The following is an 11221-nucleotide window of genomic DNA, read 5'->3' as shown; positions in this document are numbered from 1 at the left end:
GCCCCATGAGCCATGGCCACTGAGCCTGTGCGTCCGGAGCCTTGCTCCGCAATGGGAGAGGCCACAACAGCGAGAGGCCCACACACCGCAAAAAAAAAAAAAAAAGATGTCCTAGAAAACCAGTCAGGATGACAGGTGAGCCAACGTGGTTGTCACCGAGCCAACAGCATTTCCATCTGTCAGCCTCGGTACCGACCTCAGCACGGCAAGAGCTGCAGGCTCTTGTGAGCCCACGGGGAGAACCATCGGTTACCAGGATCTACATTTGTTTTCAGGAAAAGCCCAGAAACTACACAAGAATTTGTCCAGTTTCAAGGTTAGTCTAGTTTGGCCACCCAACTTCCATCACAGGTACAGCCTTTACACCTGGAAGACAAGACCAGCCAGGTCTCAACCAGGGGGTGAACTTCACCTTTGAAGCTGGGAGACACAAGGCTACAGTTAGACCCCTTGTCAGTCTCTGAAACAAGATTGAGAATTGGGCCTCTGACAGTTCCACAGGGAGGGCCCAGGAAGAATGCCGGTAAGGAAGTGACGGGCGGCCTCTAGTGGCCACTGACAGCTAAGTTTCACAGCAGATCCCTGGGAGAAAAGGTACTTTCAACCTCCTGCAATACAGCAGCTGTTATGAGAATATAAAATAAGGCAAGCAGGAAGCAAAAAATGTTTGTAACTACATCTTCAGTATTTTGCCAAAGAAAAACCTCAGATTAGTAGATAGTCATCCTGAAATAAAAATAGTTTAGGCGGATTCTTTTGAGGATGTATTTATTAAGTTCTAAAACCTTGAATAACTTTTATTTTAAAAATTCAAACTGAAAAAACCACTAGGAAAACCAGAAATTTCAACAACTTTCAAAGAGAGCTGTGGGTGTCCTTTTTAGTTATTATTATTATTATTTTGCCTAAAGGAAAGGTGAGCTAATATTTTAGAAAGCCTCATCAACCGCTGAACTTCATCTTGGTCTCCACTTTATGTCTTTTACTCCATGAAAATGTCTTTTCAAAGCAGTGTTATCTGCCCACGGAGAATTTAAACAGGAATCGTCGTCATTTTCTTCCAGTTTCTGGACACAAACGTATTATGCTCAGGAAGGCATTTCAGGAAAGTGTTCTGCAGAACCCACGACCAACCTCCTTGCTCCCCACGTCCCCAGAAGCAGGACACCTCCAGAGCCTAAGGCAGGCGGACACCAAGCAGGGCCCCCACAGCCCTGGCGAGGCTGAAGCTCAGGAGGTGCCCTCACCACATCCAGCAGAGCCCCCCGAGCTACCCCCGTGCCCAGAGTAAGGCCTGGGGGTGAGGGGGTGAACGCCCCAGGCGCCAGCTAGCTGAGAATCCGTCAGTCACACGGTACCTTGAGCTCCTCTTGTCTTCTGTGATAGAAGAGCATCAGCTGTTTCTGTTCCTCACTGCTAATGATGGGTTCTCGCGCTGGAGCTCCTTGTCCCCTCTGAAAAGACGGGGGGACAGCAGATTGCGGATTGAGGCGTTCTTATAAGGACGACCCAGGAAGTTACAGCTCACGCCTTACAACTGCCTTTGCCGACTGCTAAAGATAAACAGGTCACGCATCTCTGATCATCCACAGCGAATCACGAGGGGAGTCTCGCTCTGGCCCTGGGCCCTCACAGTGGAGGCTGGGTGGTGCCATGTTGGTCACAGCCATTCCCAAGTCAGCCACTGCAGGTCCAGTGAGGGAGGGGTAGAGATAATCGTGGGGGGACCCTGTTGCCCCCAAACTATATAGAGAGAGATGATTTAGGAGAGAGCACATAACAAAGCAGCCTGCAGGTATACGGCTCCACACGAAGTCCTTACAGGTCTCCAGCTCTCCACCTCTTTCACAGACTGTCAGCACTTAGAAAAACTTGAGATCAGTGCCCTGGGCTGTATTTTTCATTTCAAGAAACATTTTAGTTACTTGCAAGCCCCATTTTTAAAGCTGAAATGAGCGCAGCACACTCTCCTTTCCCCGCCAATTAAAACAAGCTCCAGACACTGTCCACCGATCCGCATTTCATGTTTTCGTTGCTCCATAAAGAGGACGGTTTGGCTTGAAGCCTCTGGACCGGCAGGATTCAAGTGTCTGCACAACAGTTTAAGTCTTTCAGATTTAATGTAAACTTTTATCAGTTTGCAAGTAAGTAAAAAAATAGTGACATGTTAAAGTACTTACCCGCTGAATCTTGACGATAATTTTGGTTTTTTCATTCTTCCCCACGTAGTCCGAAAGCTTCTTTGTTCGTCTTAGTTCCTTCGCTGCCCACCACAATTGTGCCTCTGATTCTGTGATGACACTGAGTGCTGCCTGGGTTCACGGTAAGAACCAGCTTTAAGGTAGTCAGGACACGGCCAAGGTTGTGGCCCGGCCCTGGGGGCAGGGAGCATCGGAAGTGGGACAGGCTTCCAGCACCCTGCCCTCCCCTGCCGTCTCCCACGGGCAGCACTAATGCCCCCTACTCAAAGCCCTCACTCATTTCAGCACCTTCCCTGTTAGTTTCAGCTCATGCCCTGACTCAGGTCACTTCTGGAAGGTGGCGGGTATCCTATCTCATTTGCACCCTCATCCATGATATAAGGTCCGTCTTAGATGGATTTTTATGTTACTGCCAGGGAAGAATACGGGGATCCTGCTGAGTGTTTAAATACAAAAGCCTCTGACTTACGATGGTTCGATTTATGACTTTTTGACTATATGATGGTGTGAAAGTGATACGTATTCAGTAGAAACCATACTTTAAATTTTGAATTTTGATTTCTTCTCGGCCTAGTGATGTAGAGTATGAGACTTTCTCGTGACGCTGGGCAGCGGCAGTAACTTGTGATCGCCAGAGTAATCAACCGATACAACTGTCCGTACCAGACAACAGTTCTGTTTTTCACTTTCAGTACAGTATTCAATAAACCACACTATTATAAAATAGGCTTCGTGTTAGATGATTTTGCCCAACTGTTGGCTAGTGTAAGTGTTCTGAGCACGTTTCAGGTGGGCTAGGCTAAGCTATGATATTTGGTAGGTTAAATGTATTAAATGCATTTTCAACATAATATTTTCAACTTACGCTGGGTTTGTTGGGACATAATCCTATCATAAATTAAGGAAGTGCTGTATAGGTATAATGGGGCTGTTCGTTTGCTTCTGCATATCCTGCCTATTTAAGATGGCTCAGAGAAAAAGATACTGTCCCATAGGATAAGGAATGAAAAAATGAGAAAAACAAAGGAAAGTGGAACATAAAGCTAAGAAAATAATAAGGAGCAAGAGGTAAGGCTAGGGGCTTCCCCGGTGGCGCAGTGGTTAAGAATCCGCCTGCCGATGCGGGGGACACGGGTTCGAGCCCTGGCCCGGGAAGCTCCCACGTGCCGCAGAGCAACTAAGCCTATGCGCCAGAACTACTGAGCCTGCGCTCTAGAGCCCGCGAGCCACAACTACTGAAGCCCGCGTGCCTAGAGCCTGTGCTCCACAACAAGAGAAGCCACTGCAATGAGAAGCCCGTGCACTGCAACAAAGAGTAGCCCCTGCTCGCCACAACTAGAGAAAGCCCATGTGCAGCAATGAAGACCCAACGCAGCCAAGAATGAATGAATGAACGAATGAACGAATGAATGAATGAATGAATGAATAAATAAATAAACAAACAAATAAATAAATAAATGTATTGGGGGTGGGGGAAAAAGATAAGGCTAGAACACAAAATTCCATGCAAAGGGACCAATACGCTTGGGTAGAAATAGGCACAAATTAGGGTTTTGGCTTCCCAGTGGTCAAAGAAAATGGGAATGTTTTCGGTTACTCCCTTGTCTCTTGCCACCCCTGTGTGTGTGGGCCAAGCCCTCAACCAGGAGCACGCCCTTGGGGTCCTCCCCTGAATTCACAACTCTGCTCTGAAGCCTAGTCTAGCAAAATGGAAAGCTGTGTATGAAGAAACAAACTACATCAGCAGAGAAAGGTCAAATCGGAGGGGCTTCTGCTCTTTGGGGGCTGGGGGAGTGAACTCACCTGGAAGAAACCCCAAGAGCCACATACCTGACTCCCCGACAGATCTTCTTTATTTTCAAATTCCATCCGGATAGGATCGTATGGCGGCAACCCCATGGGATAAACAATCATCACTGCACCTCGAAGCTGGTCCAAGGCGTCTTGCACCATTTCCATGGTAACGCAGACATTGGCTTCCACGTGTTTCTGAAAATGATTACAGGCATTGTTATCTATGATGCGGCTGATCAATTCAACAAATCTCAAACAAGTTCTTGTACAAGACCCGTGCCAGATACTGCCAGAGCAACGAAAGAATCAGACGGTGCTCGCTACCAAAGTGACTACAGTCTATCTCTGGGGCTGAGCCATGGCCACCACGACCTAGGTTATAAAGCAGGATACGAGCGGCACCAAGAGGGGTGAAGTGCAGAGGACACTCTGAGGGGAAGAAGCCCAGTCCAGCGGTACAGATGCGAGAGGGCATCAGGAAACAGGGCAGAGGGGACGGCATCTCAGGGAACAGAGTGCTTCAGGACAAGCAACGGCAAAGAAAAGCAGGTAACAGCTAGCAGCCCACGCAGCTTGGGGAAGGGAAGACACTGCTAGCCGGCCAGGCTGGAGCCTGTTTTGGGATAGCCGTGAACGCCATGCTGAGGAGTTAGCATTGACAGTGAGGCGATGGGCAGCGAGTGGCTTCTCTGGGAAGGAGTGGTGATGCTGTGAGACTCATCTTGCAGTGGTTGTAGAATGGACCCGGGTGGGGGCAGACCACGTAGCAGGCTCTGAAGAGTGCAGAGAAAGGTGTGACGTAATCGAGAGTGTATCTGGTCTTTGCCCCCTGTTCCTGGCGCAGAGCTTCAAAAACCCTTGGCATTTCCTGAGTGATAGGGTTGTCATTATTCCTAACCAGCCCCCTCTGACCAGACCTGGGTTCATGCTGACGAGGTGATCCAGGTGAACCCCTGGATAGTTTGGGGAGGGGTGGCCTCCCCAGGAAGCCCAAGCTGGGACTAGCAGGTTGGAGTTTTCAGACACCCTCCCCGCACCCCCATCATCACCACCTCTGGAGAAGGGGATTGGAGAGGAGCTCAGTCATGTGGCCACTGATTTAACCAATCAGGTCCACACAATGAAACCCTGATAAAAATCCTGGACACTGAAGCTCAGTGGAGCTCCTGGATGGAGAGCACACTGAAAGTGTGCACCCAGGGTCCATGGAGGAGGACAGGCCGCGGAGGTTCTGCACCCCCTGCCCCTGGCTCTAACTTGGCTCTACGGGTCTCTCCCATCCGGCGGTTTCTGAGTTGTATGCTTTATAACAAAATAGGAAATACAGCACTTGCAGCGTGTTCGGTGCAAATCACTGAACCTGAAGTGGGGTGGTGGGAACCTCCAAATCTGCAGCCAAAGCAGGCAGAGTGCAGGTCACCTGGTGCCTGAAGTCGGGCAAGTCTGGCTGACGACCTCACCCTTTAGCTTGCGGCGTCCGTGCCAGCTCTGGGTAGTTAGTGTCAGAGCTGAGTTGCAGGCCCCCCAGCTGGTGTCTGAACACAAAGGTTATCAGGGGAGCCTTAAATAAAGTGGTGGCCGTGGAAATGAAAGGAGGGGTTGGATTTAAGATGCATCTTAAATCCATGGGAGTGGATGGTACAGGACCAGACTTAAGGCATACGGGTGACAGAGAGGAAGTGACGAAGGTGACGCTGAGCCTGGATAACCGAGACGGCAGTGACTCTTAGTAGAAATGGAAAGTCTGCAGGGTAAAGAACACAGGGCAGAGGAATCAATGAGTTCAGGTCTAGAAAACTTGAGTTTGAAGTGCTGGTTGGACTTTCAGGTAGAACCTTCTAGAAACCAGCTGGAAACTCAGGTTGCAAGTAAAGGAAGATGCTGGGGTAGAGGACAGAGATTTGAGAGTTATCTGCGGAGAGTGGAATCTGTATTTGGCAGAGAAGACAAAATGCCAAGGAAGAAAGAACAGAAAGAAAAGAGAAGAGATTCAGGATAAAGTACTTTGAGAAACACCAAATTTAAGAGGCAAGAGCCAGAGAAAACAGCAACCAGGAAGCCGGGAGGGAACCAGGATAGAGGAGGCTCATGTACGTGGTCGAAAGACAGAGAGGGTCCAGGAGTCAGATGGGAAAAGCCCCTGGATTTGCAGGAGGGGGGTCACTGTTGGCCCTGAGGCGGCCATTTCTGTGGCGGAAGAAAACAGAGGCCAGGTTCTGAGAAACCCGGGAGTTTCTGGCCTGAGGATCTGGGGGCCTCTCCTTTGGGAAAGCTGCTGGGGGTGGGAAGATGGGGGAGGCAAGTGTTGTGGGGGCAGGTGGAAGGTTAAGCTGCAGAGGACTGATTTCAGGCTAAGGAAAGAGGCCCAAGTGTGCTTACAGAGTAGATACTGCCAAAGGACAGGAGAGACTAAAGGCATTATTCCTCCTGGGTTTCTAGAAGTGGGGATGCAGACCAGCTGGAGTGGGGGCAGCAGCGGAAGTGGGAGAGCCCAGGGGCAGGAGACACTGGTCAGTTTCGAGGGAAGAACGAGAGAGATGCAGGAAGAGACAGTCTGCAGTGGGGACAGAAAACCAAGGGCTTATGCCAGATGGCCTCGACCTCACTGCCAGAGCAGGAGGCAGATCTGCCACGGAGAAGGTGAGAGGGCAGGAGCCCAAGGAGAGGAAGGGTCTGAGACAGGCTGCGGGGAGGGCCAGCGGGGCCGCAGTCCCCATGAGGTCAGAGCTTGCTCAGCACAGGAGGTCAGGCCAGGAGCACAGGCCACGCAGAGACCCAGAGCCAGGAAGAGGCCACCTCGGGCCCCGCAGGGCTGGGAGGCAAGGTAGGGGAGAGGGGTTATCGGGAACCCTCGGCACGCTGACGAGGGGCTGGGGGGCAAGGGCGGGGACAGGGAAGGATGGAGGATCCTGCACTAAGAGGGTGACATCAGGGCCCACGTCCGAGACGGAACCGCTCTGAGTAACTGTGAGTTATAACCTGACCGAGCTGTAGGCAAGTGACACGGAAGGGAGATGAAAATCCTTGCTTCCGAGGAAATGCAGGAGTCCTGTGACCTGGTACAACACATATCATCAGCGTGGATGCCCAAGTCCCGGCGGCACAGGGGACCAGGCAGCACCCGTGGCCTGAAGCTGATGCACTCCAGGGAAGGCAGAATGCCCTGGAGGCCCAGATTTAAACTCTCTAAACCTACGTTCTCATCTGTAAGACGGAGGTAATATTCCTGCCTTACCTACTGCCAGGGCGGCTTATGAAATTGTTTCCAAGTCATAAGTCCCCCCAAAATAAATCAGGCCTTCCCATGAGGGGCACGTGCCGTAGAGACGGTGTGAAGATCTACCGGATCCAGGGTCACCGGAGGGAAGCTGTCCCACTCAGAGGGCTCCACCCCCCACTACCAATAATATGCAGAAAGGGGGCGCCACGGGGTCATTTTCTACAAAAACTCCACCAATGTCAAGGGTGGTGATTCCCCACCAGATGCCATGGTTGGGTGACAGAGAAACTCACGGTGCGGCCTCAGGACGACAGAGATTCCCCGCTGTCCTGGTCTCCCACTCACAGCAGAGGGTGGGTCCCAGGAAGAGGGGCGGCATGGACACCACTGTCCCACCCCAAGGAGCCCCAGTTTCAGTATTCCACCGTCTTCCACTCTCCCCCTGAGGAACCTGAGCGATGGAGGCGGAGTCCCAGGCCCAGGGCCAAGGGACTGGTCACAGTGGGGCTGCTGGGACCTGAACTCTTCCTTCCCTGCTTGCCCAGTGGGTTCTGACCCACAGGGCTAAATGCCCCCCGCAGGGCAGGGTCTAGGGAGGCGAGAGCGACGCCAGCTGCATTTTGGAAGCAGCGTGGAAGAGCCCCAGGTGAGAAGTGAGGCCTGGCCACCCAGGAGCTCTGCAACTTTGGGCAAATCGCTGCAGCAAAGCGACTGGAGCCCCTGGGAAACCTCAACCGCGCTGAGTAACTGTGAGTTATAACCTGACCGAGCTGTAGGCAAGTGACACGGAAGGGAGATGAAAATCCTTGCTTCCGAGGAAATGCAGGAGTCCTGTGACCTGGTACAACACATATCATCAGCGTGGATGCCCAAGTCCCGGCGGCACAGGGGACCAGGCAGCACCCGTGGCCTGAAGCTGATGCACTCCAGGGAAGGCAGAATGCCCTGGAGGCCCAGATTTAAACTCTCTAAACCTACGTTCTCATCTGTAAGACGGAGGTAATATTCCTGCCTTACCTACTGCCAGGGCGGCTTATGAAATTGTTTCCAAGTCATAAGTCCCCCCAAAATAAATCAGGCCTTCCCATGAGGGGCACGTGCCGTAGAGACGGTGTGAAGATCTACCGGATCCAGGGTCACCGGAGGGAAGCTGTCCCACTCAGAGGGCTCCACCCCCCACTACCAATAATATGCAGAAAGGGGGCGCCACGGGGTCATTTTCTACAAAAACTCCACCAATGTCAAGGGTGGTGATTCCCCACCAGATGCCATGGTTGGGTGACAGAGAAACTCACGGTGCGGCCTCAGGACGACAGAGATTCCCCGCTGTCCTGGTCTCCCACTCACAGCAGAGGGTGGGTCCCAGGAAGAGGGGCGGCATGGACACCACTGTCCCACCCCAAGGAGCCCCAGTTTCAGTATTCCACCGTCTTCCACTCTCCCCCTGAGGAACCTGAGCGATGGAGGCGGAGTCCCAGGCCCAGGGCCAAGGGACTGGTCACAGTGGGGCTGCTGGGACCTGAACTCTTCCTTCCCTGCTTGCCCAGTGGGTTCTGACCCACAGGGCTAAATGCCCCCCGCAGGGCAGGGTCTAGGGAGGCGAGAGCGACGCCAGCTGCATTTTGGAAGCAGCGTGGAAGAGCCCCAGGTGAGAAGTGAGGCCTGGCCACCCAGGAGCTCTGCAACTTTGGGCAAATCGCTGCAGCAAAGCGACTGGAGCCCCTGGGAAACCTCTCTCTCTCAACTATGACATGACTCTATAAAAATACACACAGGCAATGGGAAGAAGTGATACAAATGAATAGGAAGGATACCCACAGAAGCAAGAGTGGGGAGTGAAGGGGGCGGAGCAGGGTCCAGGCCACTGTTCTCCTAACGTGCTCTGAGATGTGCCCATTTGACTAGATGTTACTAGCTATTATCTATCCTTTGAAAAAAAGGTTCTGCAGTCAAATGCATTTTGCAAACGCTGGATCTAACCGAAGTCTTCCTTGTAGGCTTTTCCAGAGTCTTTCCTATATTAACAGCCAGAAGGGCAGCCTTTCCTGAAGCACTTAAAGGATTAGTTAAGAGCTTGAAGAATTTGGGAAATATTGGTTTAGAAATGACAGTCATGCCCAGCGCATTGAGAGGAACAGAAGAAAAAGCAGTTATCGAGTGAGAAGGTCTACAGTGGCGGGTGGGAGCAACTAGTACCAGCAACACATAAACAAAAGCGACTGGTAAAAACATTCAATTCTTGAAAAATCCTTAAATTATCCTCCTCCAGACTCACAGTATATGCATGTCAATGGTATGTTTCTCCTTCAATGAAATACTTTTTGTGTAAATACTTAAGACAATTACAAAAAGCTAATTCGTCATAAACACATGCTGTGCCAGCCAGGTATCTGTAGATCCAGCGTGTGGTTACAATGTTCACATCTCCCCATTCCGCTTTCATTAGTTCTTAAGGGTTACAAACTACAACACAAGCAATAAGGATTTACCGTACAGCACAGGAACTTATATTTAATATCTTGTAATAAGCTAAAATAGAATATAATCAGAAAAAAGCACAACTGCATCACTGTGCGGTGCACCTGACACTAACACAATATTGTAAGCCAACTATACCTCAACTAAAAAAAAAAAAAAAAAGTTAAGGAAACAAAATCATATATGCATCAATTCATATGTGAACCACATTTACACAAGCCCATAACCATTTCTGTCAGACCTGAAAGAACTGGGAGGACTGAGGACAATTATGAAAAGGAAGATCTAGGGCCCACCCCGAACATGCTTGTTTCCCTTGCCTCTGGAAGGAGGAAGGAGGGAAGGAGGGAGGGGGAGAGAAAGAGAGAGGGAGGGAGGAAGAAAAGAAAGAAAGAAAGAAAAAGAAAGAAGGAAAGAAAAAGAAAGAAGGAAAGGAAAGAGAGAGAGGGGGAGGGATGGAAGGAGGGAGGGAACGAAGGGAAGGGAAGAAAGGTTTCATTTTAAAAGCTAACCTTCGATATTATGGCTTTGGCTTCTTCTATAGTCTTCTTTAAAACTTGCTTCATCTTTTCATTTGGAGCTTTGAAAATAAAAAAGGGAAGGGGGGAGAGACAGCCATCTTTAAAACTCTTCTTAAACATCTTAATCCCTTCGGTCTGAGTCAGGGAGGAAGTGAGATGAGAGAAAGTACAAGAGTGGAATCCACAAGAGGGATACAGGAAAGCTGGCCGTAAGAAATCAGGCAAAAATCTTTCAAACTCCATATTCTTAATAAATAACATAGCACTGAAAATACTAGAGATATAAAACTATTAAAATAAAAGCGATTAAGACAATCTTGGTTAAAGATGAATAATGAACTGGTAAAAATAAACTGTTAACTGTTCTTACGAGTACCATTATTCTTTTCATTGATGCAACTCCTCCTAAAAAGCAGAAGATCTCTCCAAATTGAGAATGGGTTTAGGTATGAAAAGATGTGGGAGGCAACCAACTATTTTCTAGGTTAAAGTTCAAAAGAAATAATACTAGAAATTCCTATTATCTTCAATACTAAAAAAAAAAATTTCTGAGCATGCAAAGGCCTTATAGGGACACTTTATTTCTTTCTCTCCTAATAGTGTTTTAAGGGCGTAGAACATACTTAGGTGTTTGTTAACTGATCAAGTATAGTCTTTTATTTTATCTTATTTTTTTTTAAAGAATCCATGATAAACTTTATTTATTTATTTATTTGGCTGCATTGGGTCTTCGATGCTGCGCACGGGCTTTCTCTAGTTGCAGTGAGTTCGGCCTACTCTTCATTGTGGTGCGCGGGCTTCTCAATGCAGTGGCTTCTCTTGTTGCAGAGCACGGGCTCTAGGCACGCGGGCTTCAGTAGTTGTGGCACATGGGCTCAGCAGTTGTGGCTCGCGGGCTGTAGAGCACAGGCTCAGTAGTTGTGGTGCACGGGCTTAGTTACTCCATGGCATGTGGGATCTTCCCGGACCAGGACTCGAACCCGTGTCCCCTGCATTGGCATGCGGAT

At 49.8% G+C, this 11221-nt stretch overlaps 1 protein-coding gene across 1 annotated transcript in view; it reads right to left on the bottom strand.

Moving 5' to 3' along the window:
- Positions 1–751: 751 nt before the first annotated feature.
- CFAP298 (cilia and flagella associated protein 298) overlaps positions 752–11221 on the bottom strand; it is a 17244-nt gene continuing 6774 nt past the window's right edge. The window contains exons 3-7 of the mRNA XM_007447415.1: positions 10206–10273; positions 4032–4190; positions 2181–2312; positions 1359–1454; positions 752–1067 (exon numbers count right to left, since the gene is read on the bottom strand). Of these exons, the coding sequence (XP_007447477.1) occupies positions 957–1067; positions 1359–1454; positions 2181–2312; positions 4032–4190; positions 10206–10273 (566 nt within the window). The 3' untranslated portion in view covers positions 752–956. The remainder of the gene's footprint in view (positions 1068–1358; positions 1455–2180; positions 2313–4031; positions 4191–10205; positions 10274–11221) is intronic.

Source organism: Lipotes vexillifer, unplaced genomic scaffold, assembly GCF_000442215.2.
Source record: "Lipotes vexillifer unplaced genomic scaffold, Lipotes_vexillifer_v1.1 scaffold689, whole genome shotgun sequence".
Taxonomy (NCBI): domain Eukaryota; kingdom Metazoa; phylum Chordata; class Mammalia; order Artiodactyla; family Lipotidae; genus Lipotes; species Lipotes vexillifer.
The sequence above is the reverse complement of the archived record's forward strand: the minus strand, read 5'-3'. Positions and strand labels throughout refer to the sequence as shown.